Raw genomic sequence first — 24,652 nt, 5'->3', positions numbered from 1 at the left:
TATAATCAATCATTTCCCAGGATTTACAAACTGTTTATTTTTAAAATATAGCTTATCATTTTTGCTATTTTAGAGGTCCAATATAGAAAATATAAAAGATAGGGGCGCCTGGGTGGCTTAGTCGGTTAAGCGTCCAACTTTCGCTTGGGTCATGGTCTCGCGGTTCGTGGGTTCAAGCCCCGGGTCGGGCTCTTTGCTGACTGCCAGCTCAGAGCCTGGAGCCTGTTTCAGTCTGTGACTCCCTCTCTCTCTGACCCTCCCCTGCTCACGCTGTCTCTCTCTCTCTCTCCTAGAAATAAAAAAAAAAAAAAAAAAGAAAATATAAAAGATAGGGGCACCTGGTTGGTTCAGTCAGTTAAGCGTCTGACTCTGGCTGAGGTCATGATCTCACGGTTCATGGGTTCAAGGCTCGCGTCGCGCTCTGTGCTGACAGCTCAGAGCCTGGAGCCTGGTTCAGATTCTGTCTCCCTCTATCTCTGCCCCTCCCTCGCTCATGGTCTGTCTCTCTGTCTCTCATAAATGAATAAACATTAAAAAATACTAAAAAAAAGAAAACATGAAAGATAAACAAGAAAACAAAAGAAACTAATACAAATCCGTACTCCCATTACCCAATGATAAATTTTTGGTAATAATAGATTTCTTTTTAATTTTATACTTTTTTATGATTTTTAATGCAAATAAGAAGAAATTGCTTGGTTTTATAGTAGTAATTATATTACAAATATATCCTATTCCATTTAAGAAACCCTTAATACTATAAGATAAAATTTTCTCCTGGTATGAAACTTTGAGGGGTGCCTGGGTGGCTCAGTTAGTTGAGCGTCCCACTTTGGCTCAGGTCATGATCTTGCAGTTCGTGGGTTCGAGCCCCGCGTTGGGCTCTGTGCTGACAGCCAGCTCAGAGCCTGGAGCCTGTTTCAGATTCTGTATCTCCTCACTCTCTGACCCTCCCCTGCTCACGCTGCCTCTCTCTTTCTCTCTCTCAGAAATAAGTAAAACATTAAAAAAAATAAAAAAAAGAAACTCTGGGTAAACATCATTTTTAATACAACATAATAGTAAAATAAATGAACGTATCATAATTTAATGAACCATTTACTAGTGTTCACCATTTTTAGCTGTTGTGACTAACACTGCAACAAACATCTCTATGCACATCTTTTTCACATTTATGATCATTTACGTAGGAATCAGGCTACCTCTGTTCAAATCCCAAATCTAATACTTTGACCTTGAGCAAGTTACTTAAACTCTGTAAACATTACTTTCCTGATCTTTAAATGGGAGTAATTCTAGTATGATCCTAAGGTTGTTGTAAGAATTAAATGAGTTCAGCGGACATAAAGCATTCAGTTCAGTGTCTGACATGTAAAAAGCACTCAGTAAGTATTAGTATTAGACACCGTCTGAGTAGTAATCTTTAAATTAATTTATTTAGCACATATATAGGAATGCATTGTATATGCCGGTATCTTTTTAAATTCTGGGTGGTGGCTGTGTAGCTATTCATTGAGCTGTGTGCTTAAGATACGTTTCCTTTACCCATTTAAGAGATGTGTTGATTACAAATATGTTATTATTTTTTTAAAGTCCAAAAGAGATGATGGTAACATGAGTGGTGACGGTGGAGATGATGTGACTATAGGATATGTTTTGGAAGTACAGCTGACAGGTTTTGGGGATGAACTGGATGTGGGATGTGAAAGAGGAAATGCCAAAGGGATGACTTTGAAATTTCATGACTGTGTAACTGGGTGAATGGTGAGTCATTTACTGAGAATGGGAAACAATGAAAAAAACATTTTGGAAGAGGGTTGGTGAAATGACTTTTGGGTTTTGACATGTGAAGTTTAGATTCCTACTAGACATCCAGTGCATACGAAAGAAGCAGGAAGAAAATAAATCTGGAATTGGGCAGCGAGATCAAGACTGAAGACACAAATATGGGAGTGTCAGCATCTAGATGTTTAAAACTGTGAGATTGGTGGTGACTGGGTGGCTCAGTCAGTTAAGCATCTGACTCTTGGTTTCGGCTCAGGTCATGACCTTGTGGTTCATGGGACTGCGTGCAACCTGCTTTAGATTCTCTCTCTCCCTTTCTCTGCCCCTCCCTATGCTTTCTCTTTTTCTCAAAATAAGAAATAAGCATTAACCACCCCTCCCCCCCCACCTCGTTAGATTAGATAATATTTCTGAATGCAGATATAGGTTGAGCAGAGGTCTAAGTCTGCAGTTTAAATGTCGAGGCACCTCAACCTTGTGAGATTTGGTCCAGGAGAGTGAGAAAAAGAAGTGGGAAAGCTGGAGGGCAAAAAAAAGGCATGGTGTCCCAGAGGCTAAGTGAAGAGGAAGCGAGTATTCTATTGCATCAGATGTTGCTGGGAGATAAAGATGGGACTCAGAATTGACTACTGGCTATGGCAAAGTCAAAGTCATCATGACAATGGCACAGGTGGTTTAAATGAGGATGAATGTGACTAGAGTGAGTTCAAGAAACAGTGTGAAGAAAGGATGACAGAACTAAGACAACTTTTTAAAGAGATTTTCCCCCCCATAAATGAGGACAGAGGATTACAGCACAGTAGCTAGAGACACAGATGGAGCCAAAGGAGGGTTTAGATCAAAGAGTAAGAGGAATTAACATTCATAAACAGTGCCAAATTACAAAGCTAACATTTAAAGGAGAAAGAAGTATTTTATTCACTGGTTTCCTTTGAAATCAGGTATAGTATACTATATAATTTACTTCAAATATTTGCTATGGGAGAAAAAAAAATCAGTATTTTCAGTGTTTACTACTTACAGAACTCTGATGTGGTGTGATATCCACAAAAGATACTTTCTTATCTACAGGTGCTAAACGCTGTCTTGGCTTAGGTGTTGGTGCCTAAGAAATCAATACATTAAAGTGAGTATAATAAACATGCACTTGATAAGACTTCAGCTATTTTTTTCTTTTTTAAATGATTTCTTTAGTTCTAAAGTCATGGCTACTTACAACTGTTGTGCTAACAGAGGATGCTGGAGGTAGTCTTTGAGCAACTTCTGCCTCTTGTTTGTGTATAAAATTTCCTAAGTCTTCAGTTATAGATCCACTTGGTGGAAGGTAAGCAAATTTCCATTTCAGTATAACATGGATGGTCCCTGCAGGATGCTTTTTATGGTCTGTTAACTCAAATATTCCTGTCAAGTTACGAAAATAATTTTAATTAATGCTAGAATGAAATTTTATTACCATAAGAATTAAAGAAGAACAAAGAGAACTACCCACGACTTAAAAAATAATTTTGGCTTTTACCCACACCTCAAATGACTTAGAGAATAAAGACAAAATAATCTATGATAGGTTCATCTCTCAAGCACACTGCTTTTAGAAGTTAAGGTCTCAGTGATAATACTGACTCCTCGATGAGAAAATTAACTCATAAATATTTTAATTCAGTGAAATTAAATTCAGAGATTATTCAGAATTCTTAGTCTTCTGCTAAGATATTATCTATGTTATAGTTCAAATACCAACTTTCATCTGGACTTGAATATTCTTGCAAAAGACTTGTCTCTATATAAAAATGTATTAGAACTTCACAAATCCAAGTAGTTTATATATCTAAAGATGACTTCATATTACCAAATAATTGTATCATAATTTTAAATATATCTTACTGGGATTTGTTAAATTACTCTAAGTTAATAGCAGCACAGCAAACAAATGTCCATAAAATAAACAAACCATCTGAAACAGTAATAAAAAGTATCACCTAGCTATAATTGTAATATAAAGTTAAAAGTTTTAGTCATACTGAAAATTCTTGGACTTGAAAAAAACAAAACTATATTTCAAGTCTAACTTTTTAAAGGGGCATCCATCCTTTATTTGGTCCTCAAGTATTTGACACATCTTTTAATGTCTGGCTGAGAAAAAGAAAACAAAACAACTCTATACTTTAGAACAAAAGAATAAAGATGACAGATGGAAATATAAGGAGGTGATAAACTTCTATTATAGGCACAGGTGAGGCTTCTAGAATGGCTGAATGAAGAGCTCAGTAAATCCTTTCCACAAAAAGAAATACTAAAACTGGACAAAATGATCAAAAATAACCATTTAAGGGCTCTGGAAATTGAACAAAGGTATATGACAAATTGAGAAGCATTTATTTAAGAGAATTTACAGAAACTCAGTAAAAACAGTAAGAGTCAGAACACTCTAATAAGCTACTTCCCTGGCTGAACATGAGACTTGTAGACTGCCTGAACTTTGAAAATCCCTTACCCAACCCAAAGACAAAAGGTAGAAGCCAGCCAGCTCAAGGTGGTTAAGTACAACCCTTGGCCAATCAATGACTGACCACTAAACTATGCTGACTCAGACTTAAAGTTAAACAAACAAACAAACAAACAAAAACTTAGCAGAGACATCAGTAGGTGCAGTGATGGAAAGATACAGATTTAGTTCAGGCAAGTCACTAAACAAAAACAGCAAGAGAACCACCCTGTGAATTAGGGGAGGGGTGAAATCTAGAGTTGTTATAATATAGTATCCTAAGTGTCCAGTTTTAAAGAACAACAAAAAATCATGGCACATGTGGAGAAGCAGTAGTGTATGCTGCATACATAGGAAAAAGGCCGTCAATAGACATGTTCTGAGAGTGCTAGATATACATTTAGCAGACAAAAACTTCAGAACAACAATTATAATTTTGTTCAAAGAACTTAAAAAATGATATTTAAAGAATTAAAAGAAAATTTGACAATGATTTATAAAACAGAAAATACAATAAGGAGATGGAAATTTTATATAAAAATAGAGAACTTAATAGAAATTCAGTAGTTGAAAGTATAATCACTAAAATGAAGAAAATTTAATTGAAGGGCTCAATAGGAGATTTGAGCTGGCAGAGGAAAGAATCGGTGAACTTGAAGACTGACCAACAGAGATTATCCAATATGCAGAGAAAAAAATGAAGGAAAATGAATAAAGCTTCAGAGAACTGTGGGACACCATTAAACCACACATATATGTGTAATAGGAGCCCAAGAGGGAAGAAAGGTCAGAAAAAAATGGAAGGAAAAACAGTAGAAAACTTCCCAAATTTGGTATATAAGGTTACCCTACACATAAAGAAGTGCAACAAATTCCAAATAGGACAAGCACAGTGGGATCCACACCTATATACATCATAGTCTGTTTAAAGCCACAGACACACACACGAAAAATCTTGAGAACAGTATCAAGTGCAAGGAAACCATAATATTAATAGCTGATTTATCATTAGAAACAATGCATTCCAGAAATTAGTCATCTGCTATTCCCAAAGTACAAAAGAAAAAAAATAACTGATGATTAAGAATATTATACCCTGCAAGGCTATCCTTCCAAAAATAAAAGCAAGATAAAGACATTCCTAGACAACAAATGAGAGAATCATTACCAGCAGACCTGAGTTACAATTCATAGTAAAGGAAATTCTTTAGGCTGAAAGGAAATGATACAGATGGTAACTCAAATCAACACAAAGGAACAGAGACCAATAAAGGTAATTACATATGTAATTATGAAAGACAGTATAAATATGTTTTCTGATATTTCTCTCTTAAATGTCTCATTTAAAAGACAATTGCATAAAACAATAATAGTAACATTGTACTGCTGAACTTATAAAAAACTAAAAAGTATATGATAATTACAGCACAAAGGAGAGAGAGGCAATGGAGCAAAGAACAACACCAGACAGCTAACTTAAATCTAGAGGAAGAAATAAAGAATACCAGAAGTGATGAATGCATAAGTCAATGTGAAAGTCTCCTATAGTTATATACATTCTCCTTTCTCTTGATTTCTTTAAAAGACAAAAAGTTATATAAAGCAATAATTATAACATTGTATTGTTGGGTTTATAACATCTATAGGCATTCTATATATAAATATATGACAATACTAACACAAAGGACAGGGGAGGAAATGGAATTATATTGGGGCAGACTTTCTATACTCTGTTTTAAAGATTTTTTTATAGTTTATTTGTTTTTGAGACAGAGAGAAGCAGAGCACGAGTGGGGGAGGGGCACCAAAAGAGGGAGACACAGAATCTGAAACAGGCTCCAGGCTCTGAGCGGTCAGCACAGAAGCCGACACGGGGCTTGAACTCACGAACTGTGAGATCATGACCTGAGCTGAAGTCGGATGCTTAACTGACTGAGCCACCCAGGCCCCCAGACTTTCTATACTTTGATGGGAGTTATCAGTATTCATTTTAGATTGCAATAAGTTAAGACACATATTGTAATCTGTAGAACAACTATTAAAAAAATAGCTAGAAAAAAAAACTATAGGACCAAAGTTGATGGTTATCTGAGAACATTAGGAAGATTAGCTGTAGACAGAGCATATCTATAACTAAAGTGTAATTTAGGTTTGTCTTTACAATTTCATACATTCAAGAAATACACTTACCTGAGATACACCTGTCATGTGCCAGTGAAATCAGAGGCACATTGGCTTTTCCTATGTAAATATTTTCTTCAGTGTCACTATCATCAAACACATAAAAACTCAGAGACTCTGACTTAAGGTATCGGTCCAAATCCATATTCATTGGCACTGGGAAACACATATGATCATCAAACTGTGGGTCATTGCTACTGGGAATGATGGCTGTATCATGGTCTGCAAAATCAAAAAACTTGTACACAACATATGGGTGTGGCTGAAGGTGGTGTGCTCGGGACTGCAGACGGTTGCAGCATCTTACTGTAATATGAAGTTCATTTAAGTTGCCATCTGTGGAGTCAGTAGAACTAAGCTGAGCAGTTTTGGGTGCCTGCTGACTTGACTGGAAGAAATACATATTTATATTATAGCAATGATACAATGATAAGATCAATAGCAGCTGCCAAACCCCAAACAAAATAATTTTGTAAATGGACAGAGAGCTTCATGTTTACAGCTTCATAGTGAATGTCCCCAAATGAATATTCCCTAGAACATGTGTGAACAGGTGATCTTAAGTTATTAGCAACAAACGCAGAAGACTGGGCATACATAGACAGACTGCTATTAAAATAAAACAAAAAAATTAATTTGATATTCTTTAATTCTATTTATTTTTTATTTTTTTAAAAAATTTTAAAAATATTTTATTTATTTCTAGGAGAGAGAGAGAGACAGCGTAAGCAGGGGAGGGTCAGAGAGAGAGGGAGTCACAGACTGAAACAGGCTCCAGGCTCTGAGCTGGCAGTCAGCACAGAGACCGACGTGGGGCTCGAACCCACGAACTGCGAGATCATGACCTAAGCGAAAGTCGGATGCTTAACCGACTAAGCCACCCAGGCACCCCTCTCTAATTCTATTTAATGACTAATGAGTGGAGTGATCAGATGGGTCCAAAGACAAATGTCCTCTAGTTCACAATTTTATTAACAGCTAATTCTTCAAGTACTCCAGCTATTCTGATCATACCCCACTCTTAAGTAAGAATCCAGTGAACCTGATGGAGCCCACCGAGAGGTGATTTCATTACATTTGGGTTGGCCCTCATCCTCAACCAATGGTGTTTGGGGAAGCAGATACAAAAGCCCAAGATTAGCAAGTATAGTGAGGTTCAACTGCTCTCACAATAAGAGAACAGGGTCAGAGATAAATCCTAGACGGCAGAAAAAGCTAGAACTGGGAGGACATTCCAGAAGAAAGAGGAGTGCGAGGAATTATTAGGCAGAGCTGGAAGCTACTCTATGGCTTCTTTCGGAACAATAGTTCAGGTAGCCTGTGCATAAGAATTTTAGCAAACAATTACACTAATTAACTGTGAAGTCCACCATAGGTGATGACCTGGGACAAAGGAATGTTAGTATTCCAGGGCATTGTTCAGTTTGGTGTAGGAAATTTCTCTATGTTTCACAAAGGGGCCTTTCGTAGCATTTTTGAATCTGGGTTGAGCATCTAGAACCTCTGGCTCCAGAGAAGTCGAAGAAGAGGGTAAAATTGAACCAAAGTCATAATGTCCTCAGTGGAGACATCTGGTGGTGTGGAGAGGGGAAGCCTGAAAAGGGAATCAGGACACTCCTTCCCCAGGGCTGGTTTGCATTCAACTACAGAATGCTGAGTGGAATGATTCAAAAAGTATCCCTCTGCATCTCGCTCCAGCTCTGCCCACAGAGGTTGGAATTCCAACAAATGACTCACCCACGCCAGAAAATGGAAGTGTAAAAGCAAACTACACAACTAAATAAATAACCTGGTCTATTTTTAATTCCCTTTTCCATGACAGCATTTCCCAAAGTATGTTCTGAATAATACTAGTCCAGGAAGATGATCTCTGGGAAATAGGCACCATTCTTCCTTAAGTTCGGGAATCTGTCATGGTAGTCATAGTTCTTTAACTGAAAATAACAGAAACTAATTCCATCTAGCAAATACAACAAAAGAGACTTTAATGTAAGTCTGTATGTTTATTTTATGGAACTGTAGAGCAGAGATGTGGGTGGGCCTTAGGAAGGTAAAAGGACTGGAAAACCATCAGAATTTCCTCTTGATCTACTCTTCATTTTTCTCTGCGTTCTCGCTCATTATTCTCTTTCTCCAGTCCCATTGTCTTTCCTTTGCTGGTTAACAGCAAGAAGATGGCTGCCCCACAACTCCCAGGCATGTTCCAAGCATGGAGGGCCTTGCTTTCTCTTGAAAGCAGAATCTGATAAAATATCTAGGAATAAACCTAAACAAAGTGGTGACAAATGTATACACTGAAAACTATAGAAACTTTATGAAAAAAATTGAAGAAGACACAAAGAAATGGAAAAACATTCCATGCTCATGGATTAGAAGAACAAATTTTGTTAAAATACTTATATACCCAAAGCAATCTACATATTCAAAACAATCTCTATCAAAATAACACCAGCATTCTTCGCAGAGCTAGAACAAACAATTCTAAAATTTGTATGGAACCAGAAAAGACCCTGAATAGCCAAAGCAATCCTGAAAAGTAGAACCAAAGCGGGAGGCTTCACAATTCCGGACTTCAGGCTGTATGACAAAGCTGTAATCATCAAGACAGTATGGTACTGGCACAAACACAGACACATAGATCAATGGAGCAGAATACACAACCCAGAAACGGACCCACAAATGTATGGCCAACTAATCTTTCACAAAGCAGGAAAGAATATCCAATGGAAAAAAAAGATAGTCTCTTCAGCAAATGGTGTTGGGGAAACTGGACACCAACATGCAGAAGAATGAACCTGGACCACTTTCTGACACCACACACAAAAATAAACTCAAAATGGATGAAAGATGTATGACAGGAAGCCATCAAAGTCCTAGAGGAGAAAACAGGCAACAACCTCTCTGACCTAGGCTGCAGCAACTTCTTACTTGACATGTCCCTAGAGGCGAGGGGAACAAAAGCAAAAATGAACTATTGGGATTTCATCAAGATAAAATGCTTCTGCATAGTGACGGAAATAATCAGTAAAAGAAAAGACAACCAATGGAATGGGAGGAGGTGTTTGCACACGACATATCAGGTGAAGGGTTAGTATCCGAAATCTATAAAGAACTTATCAAACTCAACACCCAAAAAACAAATAATCCAGTGAAAAAATGGGCAAAAGACATGAATACGACACTTTTCCAAAGAAGACATTCAGATGGCTAACAGACACATGAAAAAATGCTCAACCTCACTCATCATCAGGGAAATACAAATAAAACCACAATGAGATACCACTTCACACCTGTCAGAATGGCTAACATTAACAACTCAGGCAACAACAGATGTTGGTGAGGATGCGGAGAACACAGGAGTACTGAAGGGCACATGCTCCCCAATGTTTATAGCAGCACTACTGACAATAGCCAAAGTATGGAAAGAGTCCAAATATCCATCTAGAGATGAATGGATAAAGAAGATGTGCTACGTACACACACACACACACACACACACACACACACACACACACACACACACTGGAATATTACTTGGCGATCAAAAAGAATGAAATCTTGCCATTTGCAACAACATGGGTGGAAGTAGAGTGTATTATGCTAAGTGAAATGAATCAGAGAAAGACAAATACCATATGATTCCATTCGTATGTGGAATTTCAGATTCAAAACAGATGAGTGTAAGGGAAGGGAGGCAAAGATAATGTAAAAACAGAGAGGGAGACAAACCATAAGAGACTCTTGAATACAGAGAACTGAGGGTTGCTGGCGGGGTGTTGGGTGGGTGGAAGGGCTAAAGCGGGTGAGAGGCATTAAGGGGGACCCTTGTTGGGATGAGCACCGGGTGTTATATGTAAGTGATGAATTACTAAATTCTATTCCTGAAAAAAAAAAAAAACAAAGGCAGAATCTGATCGGCCCAACTGGGGTCAGGTGGATATCCCTGAATCATTAGTCATACTTGGGTGGAGAGCCGAGAATTTGGAGTGATGGCAGTGCAAGTGAGAAAAGATAATTATGACTTGAGCAGACATTCCAAAATGTTTCAACTATACTTTATTCCTTTGGTACCCAACTCAAGTGCGTACTTCATGCTTTCCTCTTGGGATTCTAATTATACATGAGAAGTCAAGGACCCTATTTAACTCTGCCTCTTTAGTGTTTTCTGCATTCATTGGATCATGGAATTCTTTCGGAGGTATGGCCAGTAAGGCTCCGTGAAACATAGTTTGGGAAATGCTGCTCTGAGGAATTGCATTTAAACTTCCAATTCAGTGCTGCAATTCTATTTCTCAAAAGTGCCCTGGGTAGCACAAGGGAGTTCCTTTGTGGTACTGGAAAGTTCCATACCTTGGTTGTGGTGGCAGTTACATGAATATATACACATGATAAACCTGCACAGAACTCCTAATTCTACACACACACACACACACACACACACACACACACACACGAGTGCACAGAAAAACTGATAAAATCTGAATAAGGTCTGTAGCCTAGTTAATGGTATTATACCAATGTCAATTTCCTGGTTTTGACAGTGTACTGTAGTTATGTAAGATGTTACAATTGGGAGAAGCTGGGTGAAGGGTACATAGAACTTCTCTGTACTGTTTTTGCTACTTCCTGTAAGTCTATAATTATTTGAAAATAAAATGTTAAAAAGAGTCACTTGATGGCTATGAAAGAAAATGATTTTGATTTAAAGCATGACATATTATAAAATTTCTGTGTCGTAAAAGGGTCTTAAAGTCCAACCAGCTCACCCATTGCCTTTGCTCAGGCCCCTTATAATTTGACGTTATGTATCCCAAAGCCTTTGCTCGTTCTCGATAAAGTCGAATTGCTTGATCCATGGGAATTCGTAATCTGAACCAGTATTCCACTATGCCAAAATTTGGGATGTCTCCTTTAGTTCCTAGAAACCAATGCATAACTCATGGTTAAAATTTTATACTGAGTAAAATAATGTATGACTTGCACGAATGATGTGTGATTGGCAAAGAACAGAGCGGAAGAAAATAAAGTTACTTCTGCAAGCATGAGTTCCACTGTATGTTAAGTATTATTAAAGAACTATGTCAAATTATGTTTGAGATATTCCAATTTATACTGTTTCAATCCTTCTAAGATATAAAGAAAAAACTAAACACTGTATCAAATACTCCACTGATTCTTTCTGATGCTCCAGTAGCTTGTTTTTTAATAAGTTGCACTCAATGTAGACTGACAGATACAATAAGAAATCCCCAAATTATAAACATGATAATAATCCACATTATAATTCAACTTTCAAGAAATCTTTGGCACTTCTCTACTTCTCTACTGTGACACCAGTACAGGGATAAATGCCATAGCCATGCCAAGTATATGCCAGATGTAAGCCACACTTGCATGATGTTTGGCTGGTATACTCTCACTGCTGCTCCTTTCCATTCAGGCAGCTCTCCATCGCTCTTCCTCTGTGAAGATTTCCTCTCCAGCTCCTGGGGGGACTTAAGAGCTTCTTTTCCAGAGAAGAAGGATATATCCTCTCATCAGAACATTGACTCATTTCACATAACTGTCCATTCACCAGCCTATTTCTCTACCTGCAGTGTAAGTTTCTCGAGGGCAAGGACTGTGGTTTCATTGATACATTCCTACAAGAGGGACTAGTACATAACGGGTACTCAATATCTGGTGAACAGAGGATATTCTGTATGTAAACTTTCTCAAACATACCATATTATTAACATTATTTCCCCATTCTCTTCGATGGTTTCTTTCTTGCCAATGGATCATTCTCATCAACATATTAAAATATCATTCAAATCTGCTATTGTTAAAAACAAAAAGTCCTAAAACAAGAATATTTATGGATACACATATTTGCTTGTATATGCTTAAAATTTCTTTGGGAGAATTTGTAGCCTTTGGTGAGGGGGCCTAGGGTAGCCAAGGGACATGAGTGGGAGAGTTTATGGTATAAAGTTTTACTTTTTTATTTTTTGACTTTGATTTTTGAAGTATGTAAATATATGTTACCCTTGTGACCAACCAATAAAATAAAATCCTTCCCCGGAAGCTAAGTCACCCTCTTTTCTCTTTGAAATGGTTTCTTTACTTGGCCTCTAGGATACTGTATATTCCTGGTTTGCCTCTTAAGTGACTGGCCTCTCTTTACTTTTCTCTGCTGGTGTTTCTTCCTCCTGAACTCTAAATTCTGCAGTTTGCCAAGGCTCGGTCCTTGGCCACTTCTTTGCTTTCTGTACACTTATTCTCTATGTGGCATTACCTAGGCCAAAGGCTTAAAATACATTCAATATGGTAATGACTCCCCCTTTCATATCTTTATCCCTGGCCTCTGGGCTAGTTAGTGCAGCCAATGACCCACATGCCATTTCCACTTGGCGGTCTGATAGGCAGGTCAGTCTTAACTTGTTGAGACAGAATTCTTGATTTTCTTCCTCAGGCCTTCCTTTCCCAGGCCTATCTTGATAAATGGCCTCACGATTCCCCCTGGTGTTCATGTCAGAAATTCTTGCTCCCTCGACTTCCCTCATTACCTTACATACAATTGATAAGCAAGTGTTAAAGGAACAGTTAATTAAATACACATCAAAAATAATCGCTTGTCAATATTCTCATTACCACCTTCTTCTTTTTTTTTTTTTAAAGAGAGTGTGCAAATAGGGGAGAGGGGCAAGTGGAATCTCAGGCAGGCTCCATGCCCAGCACGGAGATCAATTCCATGAACCTGGGATCATGACCTAAGCTGAAATCAAGAGCTTGAAGCTCAACAGACTGAACCACCCATGGCGCCTCGCTCATTACCATCTGAATCCAAGCCACCACCATCTTTCCACAGATTAATGGAATAGCCTGATAATGGTCCTATTTTCTCTGTTGGCCCCTTCAGACTCTTCTTCCCTCTGCATCCAAGACAGTTTATCTAAAACCTATGTGTGGGAGCACCTGGGTAGCTCAGTTAAGCATCCCACTCTTGATTTTGGCTCAGGTCATGATCTCATAGTTTGTGCGTTTGAGCCCCACATGGGGCTCTGCACTGACAGCATGGAGCCTGCTTGGGATTCTCTCTCCCTCTCTTTCAAAAATAAACATTAAAAAAAAAAATCTATGTGTGATCATGTCACTTCCCTCCTCAAAACTCTCCAATGACTTTTATCACCGAGAGATAAAAACTCCATGCTCCTGACCCTGACCTACAGGGCTTACAAGTTTTTACAGCATGACCTAGTCCTTCCATTGTTTTTCTTTTTTATTTAAGCTTATTGGGTAGGGGGGAGAGCGAGACAGCGGGCAGGGGAGGGGCAGAGAGAGAGAGAGAGAGAGAGAGAGAGAGAGAGAGAGAGAATCCCAAGTGGGCTCCACATTGTCACAGGGCTTGGACCCTGAGATTGCGACCTGAGCTGAAATCAAGAGTCAGATGCTTGACTGACTGAGCCACCCAGGTGCCCCTTGTTTTTCTTTTTACAGTATACCTTCAAAAAGAGTTTTTATTTAAATTCCAGATAGTTAACATACAGTGTAATATTAATTTCAGGTGTAGAATTTAGTGATGCCCTTAACGTACAACACCTGAGGCTCATCACAACGGTGCTCCTTAACACCGGTCACCTATTTAACCCACCCCCCACCCACCTGCTTGCTGGTAAACATCAGTTTGCTCTCTGTAGTTGAGTGTTTCTTCGTTTGCCCCTCCTCTTTTTCCCTTTGCTCGTTTCTTTTGTTTCTTAAATTCCACATATGAGTGACGTCACATGCTATTTGCCTTCCTCTGACCGGCTTGGTTTGCGTAGTCATCCTTCTACTGTTTTCATCGCTTTTCTGCTTTCGCCACTGGCCTTCTCGCTGTTCCTCCAATAGGTCATGTTTGTCCCTCTACCTTGGTACTTGGTGTTTCCGTGCGTGACACATTCTTCCCCTGATCCGGTCATGCATCTTCACTCAGGTCTTTACCAATGTCACCCACCAGGGAAGCCTTTACCTGAATTGGCGACCTCTCTCTCTCTCTTTAGCTTGTTCATTTTTCTCCATCTGATGAGAGACGTTATTTGTTTAGTGGCCTGTCTTCCCCCTCTAGAAGGTAGGTTACGTGTTGGCAGGGCCTCTGTCTGTCTTATTTAGCCCTGACCCCTGTATTTCCTTTTTTTTTTTTTTTTTTTAATTTCTAGGAGAGTGAGAGAGACAGCGTGAGCAGGGGAGGGTCAGAGAGAGAGGGAGTCACAGACTGAAACAGGCTCCAGGCTCTGAGCTGGCAGTCAGCCCAGAGCCCGACACGGGGCTCGAACCCACGAACCGCGAGATCATGACCTAAGCGAAAGTCAGACGCTCAACCGACTAAGCCACCCAGGCGCCCCCTGACCCCTGTATTTCCAATGCCTGCTAACAGTGATGACAAATGCTTTTATGGAATATTTGACGAATATACTACAATTAACGCTTAGTCAGAAAGGATATCGATGTTCTAAATAGATATATGTACTTAGAAGCTTAAAAGTAAGAGCCATCACACTGACATCCTCAGTGACATTTAGGACAGTCCAGTCCACTCTGGGCAGCTCAGTTAGAGAATACTGTCTGACGCTCGAGGCATCGTGAATCCGTCTGAGAAGATACTAATGTAGAGCATCGCGTTCACCTATAAACCAGATTAGCGATTCACACATCCGACGCTTACGAGATTGTACTTACCAACCAAACCTGCTGTGCAAAATATTCGACCACTCTTTTCTAGAATTTCATGGAATCTCAGTTGGCAGGCTGCAATTGTCTCGTAATCGGTGCTGTAAGCCTGGTGGACCTCGAGAGTGACAGTATTCTTCTGAACATAGTGTAAGAATAAGTCATCGACATGAACAAGGTGCTGAGAGGTGAAGTTATATTCTGGGTGAAGGCCTTGCACTAGGGGAGAGGTCTGCAGCTCAAAATCATAGAAAGCGTAGGTACAGAAAGTGACAGGCCCTTTATCTCCAGCTGCCTGTAAGACTTCAGCAGAAAAGGTTACTTTGTTGATGTGGATTTCAAACAGGTTTTCGCCTCGTTCTAAGTGAATGGTTTCATCAAATTCATCAACAGAGTCATCCGGCATGATTTCTGGTTTAAATTTATACTGCTTGGTGCCATAGGCAATATCCTTTAATTGGGCTGCAAGAGAAGACACACAGTTTAGATGTTTTTAAATATTGACATATGAAGATACAAGTCGGCTTTTGAAGTGGTAGGAAGCCTGAGTGCTTTTGGTGGAGAGTCTCAATCTGAAATTCTGTGACTCCACTGTTTTTCTGTGAGTGATACTGTGTTAGACAAAAATTCGGCCTTTGTTTTGACATTACTTATTACCGACAAAATTACAACTCCAGTTAGAGTACAGCCTGTGCCAGGGGAGAGGAAAAAGAAAAGCAGCAGCAAAGGCTTTTGAAAGTACAGTTGAGGTAAATATTTGGATTCTTCCTGCTCCTCCGCTTCTGCTTTATTACCTTCTCTTCTTTAAAGCCAATTTCTCTTTCTACTGGCTCCTTCCCTTCTGCTTATTAAAATACATACTTTCCTACTTTTAGGGGTGATGGATAATGTTTATTGTCTTGATTATGGTGATGGCTTCACAATGTATCCACGGGCCTGGAACTCACCAAACTGTACACTTTAAATATGTGCAGCTTAAAGTATGTTAATTATACTTGTACAGAGCTGCTTTTTAAACAGATATATCCTACTTTTTTTTAAAGTTTATTCTGAGAGAGAGAGAGCACATGCATGTGCAAGCACATGAGCTGGGCAGGCAGAGAGGGAGAATCCCAAGCTGGTCCCCTCACTGTCAGCTCGGGGCCCCACGGTGGGGCTCGCAGTCAGAAACCGTGAGATCATGACCTGAGCTGAAATCGAAAGTCAGACGCTCAACCAACTAAGCCACTCAGGTGCCACAGATATACCTCTTTCTCGATACACATTTTATGTCCGTGTTATATCCACATTTCTGGAAAGAATGATGTATATTTGAGTCTACAACTCCTCATCTAACACTCCTCAACTCCTTGCAAATAGTATCTGCCTTACGTTCCTTAGGGAACTGCTCCAGAGTGGGTCACCAGTAACTAATTAATTAATTGCTAGACTGAATGGACTTCAGTGGTGGTTTCTTTGCTTCCCTGACACTGATGATCATCTTCTCTTTTATGAACCTCTGTCCTACCTTGGTTTCCATGTCATCATCAACCCGGTTTCTCCTTTTACCTCTTGTGTCATTCTTTAAGGTTTTGTTTTGTTTTTTTCCCCCTCATGGTTTTCTGGGGTCCTGTTTTTACCCTCTTCTTAGCTGACATATTCTCATGGGTAATCCCTCCCTTTTATGACTTCTGCTATCAATATGCTGAAGACTCTCCTCTTTCTACTAAAAAAATTTTTTAATGTTTATTTATTTTTGAGAGACAAAGAGAAACGGGGCAGGAGTGGGGGAGGGGCAGAGAGAGCGGGAGACACAGAATTGACAGCAGGCTCCAGGCTCTGAGTGGTCAGCGCAGAGCCAGACAGCAGGGCGGAGCCCATGAGCCCCGAGATCATGACTTGAGCCGCAGTCGGACACTTAACCGACTGAGCCACTCACGAGCCCCAACTCTTCCTATTTTTAATTCAGATTTATTTCCTGAATTCCAGACCCAGAGATCTAATGGCTTGCTGGGCCCTTTGTCTAGATATCCCCATGGCAAATCAAACTCGATATAGTCAAAATAGCCTGTATGTAATACTGAAGTAATTTCTCTTCCAGTTATCTCTGTACTTTGAATCTCAAGCGCTGGTGTTAGCATTCATCCAGCTGCTGAAGTTTGATACACAGGATCATTCAAGTTTCCCTTTCTCTTAACTCTCCCCAGATGACTAGTATTCAGTGTTTCCTAAGTCTTTACAAATTTGTCCCTGTCCATTCTCTGTCCACTAACGCTACCTTTCTTACACTCCTAGTGTTTACCACCCAGATTATTACGGACCCAAAGCGCTTCCCTCCTTCAGATCTTACTCACTCTTCCTAATAACTGTAGCATCATCTCCAAAATGCGGTGCTGGTGTATTACTGCCTACCTTAAGTGCTGCTTAGTGGTTTTCTAGGTAACTAAGGTTAAAACTCTTCAGAGTGGCAGGGGCACCTGGGTGGCTCAGTCAGTTAAGTGTCTGACTTGGGCTCAGGTCATGATCTCCAGTTTCTGGGTTCAAGCCCCGCGTCAGGTTCTGTCCTGACAGTGCAGAGCCAGCTTGGGATTCTCTTACCCTCTCTCTCTGCACCTCCCTGACTTGTGCTTTCTATCTCTCTTATTCAAAATAAATAAATAAAAAATCATTAAAAAACCCAAAACCAACCAAACAAAAACTCTTCAGGGTGGCATACAGGGCCTTTATGATTTTTTTTTTTCCAGCCATGTCTGGAGAGATTCTCCTCCCTTTAGGAATCTCCAATCTTGGTTGGGGCGCCTGGGTGGCTTAGTCGGTTAAGCGTCCGACTTTCGCTTAGGTCATGATCTCGCGGTTCGTGGGTTTGAGCCCCGCGTCGGGCTCTGTGCTGACTGCCAGCTCAGAGCCTGGAACCTGTTTCAGTCTGTGACTCCCTCTCTCTCTGACCCTCCCGTGCTCACACTGTCTCTCTCTCTCTCTCTCCTAGAAATAAATAAAACATTAAAAAAAAAATTAAAAAAAAAAAAGGAATCTCCAATCTTGGGAGTTCCGTTCATTTGCAAATGAATGGCAGTGCTTTACATCAAGGTCATTTTCACCTGCCTCCTCTACTTCCTGGAAGGCTTTTCTTGCTTTTCCATAGTGGTGAATTCTCTCATCTTTGAAGATTCCAAACCTACCGGAGAGGGGTGTTGGGCGGGGGGTCTTCCCTGAACCTTCAGGTAAAAGCAGGCATTCTCTCAATGTTTCCTCCGTATCTTTCGCATTTTCCTTTTGCATTTTACACTCTTCATGGTAAAGGATGACTGTCTGTTTACTTGCTCCATCTTATGAGTTCGTTGACGGTGGTACCTGAGCTTCTTTTACTATTTGGGTTCTCACTGCCCAGCACTTCACTTAGTGTGCTTTAAGAGCTTGAGCATGTTTATGGGATAGATCAATGAATATTGGGGACTGATAAAATATACTGAAGATTTAGTAAGACCAAAAGGAATGAAAATCCCAAGCTACGTGACCTCCTTGTTATGCAGGAAAATTCTATTAGGCAAATTTTTAGTGAGTACTACTTGAAATAAAAGGTATATACTGCTCTTTGACTGCTGGAAACCCTGTGCAGGGAGATAGAGATTTACCGAATCCTTCTACTCTGAGCAGCGGTTCTCCAAGTGTGGTCTGGGAATGCTGAGGGCTCCTGAAACTGATCTGGAGGTTTGTGAGGTCAAAACTATTTTTAAAATAATCCTGACATGTGATTTGCCTTTTTCATTCTTATTCTCTCACAAGTGTATGATGGAGTTTCCCAAACTCTACATGATGTGTGATATCATAACAGATTGAATACAGAAGCAGGTCTAAAAGCCCAACTGTTTTCTATTAAGGTATACACCAAAAAGTTTGCAAAAACGTCAAGCAATTAAAAAAAAAAAAGGAAAACAATTTAGAACAATGTAGCTTTTCTTACTATTTTTTTTGTATGAAAAGTACAGCTTTTTAAAAATAAATACTGTAAATTATGTTAACACTTAATGGGTTTATTACTGTTATTTTAGCATGATATAAAAGAAATATTTTCCAAATTTCTCACTTTTAATTCTTAGCATGATAAGTATACTAAGTATGACCTGTAGAAGCAAGAGGCCCTTGGGATCCTCAGTAATTTTTCAGAGTGTAAGTTACTGCTGGCATAGAGCCTGTTACTTAGACACCACACGGCAGGGGACATGAAAGAGAGACAAAGTACTTGGCATCTTAGAACTTATCCTGCCGTCACAGGGAATATGTAAAACTCCAACACTGAAGAACACTTACAGAGTGCAATCCCCAAACACACTTCCTGAGTACAGAAGAGGCAGAATGGTAAGTAGGGAGGCAGTGTTTTTCAGTGTGGCTTTGCCCCTGCGTCTGAGTCGCTTGGAGTTATTTCTAAATATAACAGCATTGCGGGCCCCTGGGTCTCTAGGGATAGGGCGCGGGAAGCTACCTTTGAAACAAGTTTCCCGCCTGATTTTCATACTCGGTAAAGTCTGGAAACCACCGTAAGGGCATTTCAAGTAGAGGAATGACTGGTTAGGAGTGATGAGAGCCAGCTTCCTGGCACAGGCATGCACTGCATTTGGTTAGATTTTGGAGCAGGGTAGGAAGGGAGCATGGTGGGTGTAACGGAGGTTTTGGAGGGACAGAGATACGGTGATAGGATGGAGAAATGTGAGTCTGACAAAAAGCAAGCGGACTGTTTGGCTGAGACACACAGCTTGCTCAGAACAGAAATTCGAAGAGGTGGTAAAGTGAGTTCTGTCGTGCTCCATAAACCACTTTGAAATCTTGCCTGCAATACTGGATCCAAAAAGCAGTAGAAAGTTACTAAAAGTTCTTGAGTAGAAAAGAATCAGATAAAAACCACCTTTCTGGTAAATTCTCATTACAGTTATGAATTGGAAAGAAAAAATAGAGCAAAAAGAAAGCATGAGTATAGATTGGGATGACATTTTCCACTGCTGTAAACTCCATTCGTCTGGTTACGGTAGACAAAGAATTGTGCGCACTGTACCTTCTAGTTTCTGAATGCGTGCAGCTCTGGTATCAAGAAGATGAACATATTGTTCCACTTTGAGTTCATAATCTTGCTGCAGATTTTCCATCTTCTGGGTCACTGCTTCAACTTCCATCTAAAAAAATAAGAGATAACAAGTTTCAATACTTCGGATTAGTTCCATTTTCATTTTTCAAAGCAACTACAACTCAAGCATTTCCCTAGATTTTGGAGATATTAGGCGCTGTAAACCATGGTTTTCTGACCTCAAACAGCTTACAGTTTAGAAACTTATGCTTGGCAAAGTTCATAAATCAGGAGCAAAATTAACAAAACCTGAGATCCCTTCTGATGGGGGTGACTGTCCTGTCTGTTATAGGTTAAAATAACATGCGGTTGCGGCAGGGCTTCAGGATAACTATCATCCATTTGCAGAATGTGCTAATGTGAGCAAAGGTGAATTTGTTGCTGCTGTTTGGTCTCTAAAACCAGGGACCTATTTTATTTAAAAAAAATTTTTTTTTTTTTTTTTTTGAGAGAAGGATAGAGACAGCGTAAGCAGGGGAGGGTCAGAGAGAGAGGGGGACACAGAATCCAAAGACAGGCTCCAGGCTCTGAGCTAGCTGTCAGCACAGAGCCTGACGCGGGGCCGAACCCACGAACCGGGTGTTCATGACCTGAGCCGAAGTCGGATGCTTAACCGACTGAGCCACCCAGGCGCCCCTAAAACCAGGGACTTTAAAAGAATTGTTTTTAGACTACTGACTCTAAGTACCCAGTTACGAGGCCACATTCCAGGCATGTGGTAATAAATGACAAGAGATTATAACAGATGATAACGCATAACACTGCTTAGAAAAGTAAATCATCGGTAGACTATTAAGGGAAATCTATTTTCCTGACGTAGTGTAGCACCTTACCTGATAATCTTTATTAATTTTATGTTGCATAATTAGCATGTTTCGTGTCTTTTCAAGCTCTTGCACTGTTTCTGCGTGAGTTGCTTGTAGCTCTCTCATGGAGCGTTCTAGATCTTTGTTAATTTTATTGTCTACTTTCTCTAAAAAGGAAAGGTCTCCATTTTTTTGTGATTTTTGAGCCTAAAATAGAAACATGTTTTCTTACTGAAATAAGAATTTCTAAAATATAATCATGTGAATTAATATAGATATGGCAAGGAACACTCATTAATTGAAAACAGATATATTTCCATTTTCCATCAGGAATAAAACATTCCTGATACAGAAAATTATATTTAGATAGACATTTGGAACAATTACAGAGAATTCAAAAAACAGTTTATTACTTCATGACATTAAGAAGAATCATGTACATTTATTTCTATTTCTTCAGTTGATTAAATGCTACACAGTATTGATCTAAAGGGAAAGAAATGTATTTTCTCGGGTCTTCTTATAAATAACAGAATATCCTCAAACTGAAAAATATCTTCTGGTAACATTTATAATTCAATATTTTACTTAAGATAATGGGGTGTACCAAGGTCTCTCAGGACAGAAAATTGTTGATTAGTTTTATAGCGAGGGGTATAAAAGTGAAATGTTTGTTACAGTTAGGGAAAGTGCTTTAAATAAGAGTTTTTGAGGTCTACTTTAATGTAATTTTGATGTCATTATGAAATATGTATATGCTGTAACTAAATGTCACCTGACCACTTTCCTGAATAATTCATTCTCCAAGTATAAGGGTTACAGACAAGGGTCATCATTATGCTGAAACAGTTCAATGTAGACATGAAATTCATGGTGAGGTTCAGAAAGTTACCTTTATAAGCAGGAGAGCTTCACTCAATTCATCAGCATTAATATCACTCTCCTGCAAAAGATAGAGTTAGTAAAAGCTCACAATGAGATATTAATGGAAAGTACAAGAGACATTCCAACTATGCAGATTATCCTCATGGAATATGAGCCGCCTGATAGCATGAATTAATAAACTAAGTAAAAGAGACATTCTGACTATTCAGAATCTCCTCCTGAAATGCCAGCTGCGTAATAACCATGACTTCATAATCTAAGTAATATATTTGTCTTCTTTTGCTTTGTAGTATAGTGTTTCCTCTGTGTAGAAAATATTTAGATAAACATTTGGAGCTTGTCTCCTAAATAAGAAAAACAGTTCACCTGGTTGTAAAACTTCATGCGGTTTTTAAGTTCATCGAGTTGTTGCTTTTGTTCCAGATACTGTAACTGTAGTTCTCTATTTTCTTGGGTGAGTTTCTCATTTTGGTCTTAAAAATAAAGTCAATGCCGTTAGAGAGGTAAGAGAGCATGGGGTGTAAGAACACATTTAAAATTAATTTAATTCCTGATACATGCCAAGCTTGATCTAGCATTGCTCTGGTCAGAGAGGAAATGATGCTAGCACCTAGACAAAGGCAGCAGGAGAATGAGGAACAAACGAACGCTATCATGTGTCTACCATATGATCCACTTGCTTATCAAAAACTGAAGACTTAAGTTCACAGTATTAATAGAAGGAAATTGTGGCCTCTGGGACTTCAAAGGAACATTCTATCTAAAATACCTAAGAAAATATGTTTCTAAATCTATGATTTTTACTTACTTATTAAGGGTCCTGAAAGGCATGCAAAAAAAATTTTTTTTTTGTCTTTTAGTGCTTTAATTGATTTCCTTGAGTTTTCTTTTTCCAATTTAGCATAAAGTCTTTTTTATTAAAGCAACATAATTTCTCGGGTAATAACTAAATCTGTAATTCTAATCAACTACACTTTGAACAAATCTGCTAAGAGAGGAGGGATGGATTCCCAGCCAGGGCATGGTAGCGTCAGTAATAATTCATGTGTGTCTTTATTCATTGAGTTCGTGCTGTTAATTAGTAGGACATGGACTTAGGACTCTCGCTAAGGAACAGAGATAGGTTACAGCCACCTAGGTTCTCATCCGCCTTGACCCACGATCAGGAGCACAGGGGAGAGCTACAGAAGACAGTAAATCCATAAAGAGACAAATTTTGCACTCCCTGCATTAAACATACGCTTAACTTAACAAAAAAAAAAAAAAAATAGCCAGCTAACAAATCTATTCTTTAGTCTCGTGTTCCTGAGTGTACTCTTCAACAGAGTTCACTATTGGGGCTGGGTATTCTCCTGTTTGGCTCCCTGTAGACTAACTCTAAAGCATGTCATCCAGAGTGTCTCCACTAATTTCATCCTGTTTTCAAAGATTTGTGTTTATCAAAAGTCCTCAAGTCAAGTTGTACGTTTTTGCTTCCTTTTCTTAAAAAAAGCAAGTCAACACATTTGCCAAGAATGCTTTACGTGAATACATTTGCACGCTGAATGCATGTTATACAAAAATACATTTCTGACTTTTATAATGCTTTTGTGTTCCCAGGATATAAATACTACATGTAAGTAAAAGTCATAAATTACACAATTAAGAAGAAATGGACTGAATTTGGATATTTTTAATGTCACGTATTTCCTGGCAAACTAGAAAGTAAAAAAGAGAAAGTGACTCTATGATATGCAGAGACATTTTAATATCAAATATATAAACATTTTTATCTTATCGATGAAAGGTCAAAAGTTACCCTTTTGCTAATATTTAGTGACCTAAGTGGGAGTTTCCAAATGTGAACAGTACTTGGAAATTTTGAAGGTAAAGGTCAACTATTTGTCTTTAAACTCAAAATTAGGAATAATAAATAAAAGTTTTTAGAGGAGATAAACAACTTTTTCAGTTACAGGGTAGAGTAAGAATGCAGAACACTTTATTTCATGTTGATTCCGTTACGAAGTCTAGATGGAAATGGTTAGGTGACAGAAAGAAGGTGAATATGGTAAGAAAAAGGTAAAACCAAAGGTAGTTTCCTTCCTGGCCTCTGCAGAAGGACTGGGGGTCTGATGATAAGGCACAGTGTAAAGGACAGGACTCCTTCCCCTTTGTCCAGACAGAGAGTATTTTGATGACTATTTTTTCATACTCTTGTTTCTCTATTCTTTCAGTGCTTCAGAGAAGGGTTCTAAGAATGAAATGCTGGTAGGTATAAATGAACTTACTCAAATGTTTCTTCCTTTGCTGATTTCTGTTTCAACAACAATGTCCCCGTTTCACGGGCATTTTTAAAACCAGGATGTCAGTAGTGGGAAAATAGCTTATCGGTGGGGGAAGACACTACTGAATACGAGTAACTTTCTCTCTACTAGATTTCATGTAGAATCACCCAAGATCTTTTTCCTTTCTCAAACTGTTTACTGGGGATACAACTCCTGGGTCTTTTAAGAAGCATGGAGATGTTGGGGCGCCTGGGTGGCTTAGTCGGTTAAGTGTCCGACTTTCGCTTAGGTCATGATCTCGCGGTTCGTGGGTTCGAGCCCCGCGTCGGGCTCTGTGCTGACTGGCAGCTCAGAGCCTGGAGCCTATTTCGGAGTCTGTATCTCCCTCTGTCTCTGACCCTCCCCTGTTCACGCTGTCTCTCTCTCTCTCTCTCTCCTAGAAATAAATAAAATAAATATTGAAAAA

General features: G+C 39.2%; 1 protein-coding gene across 1 annotated transcript in view; it reads right to left on the bottom strand.

Moving 5' to 3' along the window:
* Nucleotides 1-24,652, bottom strand: part of RPGRIP1L (RPGRIP1 like) — a 92,930-nt gene that overhangs the window by 31,468 nt on the left and 36,810 nt on the right. Inside the window, exons 12-20 of the mRNA XM_039241749.1 lie at nucleotides 22,289-22,395; nucleotides 21,930-21,980; nucleotides 21,065-21,244; nucleotides 20,163-20,280; nucleotides 15,146-15,598; nucleotides 11,215-11,366; nucleotides 6,458-6,836; nucleotides 3,002-3,186; nucleotides 2,807-2,890 (exon numbers count right to left, since the gene is read on the bottom strand). Coding sequence (XP_039097680.1) covers nucleotides 2,807-2,890; nucleotides 3,002-3,186; nucleotides 6,458-6,836; nucleotides 11,215-11,366; nucleotides 15,146-15,598; nucleotides 20,163-20,280; nucleotides 21,065-21,244; nucleotides 21,930-21,980; nucleotides 22,289-22,395 — 1,709 coding nt within the window. The remainder of the gene's footprint in view (nucleotides 1-2,806; nucleotides 2,891-3,001; nucleotides 3,187-6,457; nucleotides 6,837-11,214; nucleotides 11,367-15,145; nucleotides 15,599-20,162; nucleotides 20,281-21,064; nucleotides 21,245-21,929; nucleotides 21,981-22,288; nucleotides 22,396-24,652) is intronic.

Source organism: Hyaena hyaena, unplaced genomic scaffold, assembly GCF_003009895.1.
Source record: "Hyaena hyaena isolate Hyena2069 unplaced genomic scaffold, ASM300989v1 scaffold_7, whole genome shotgun sequence".
In the NCBI taxonomy this organism is placed as follows: domain Eukaryota; kingdom Metazoa; phylum Chordata; class Mammalia; order Carnivora; family Hyaenidae; genus Hyaena; species Hyaena hyaena.
The sequence above is the reverse complement of the archived record's forward strand: the minus strand, read 5'-3'. Positions and strand labels throughout refer to the sequence as shown.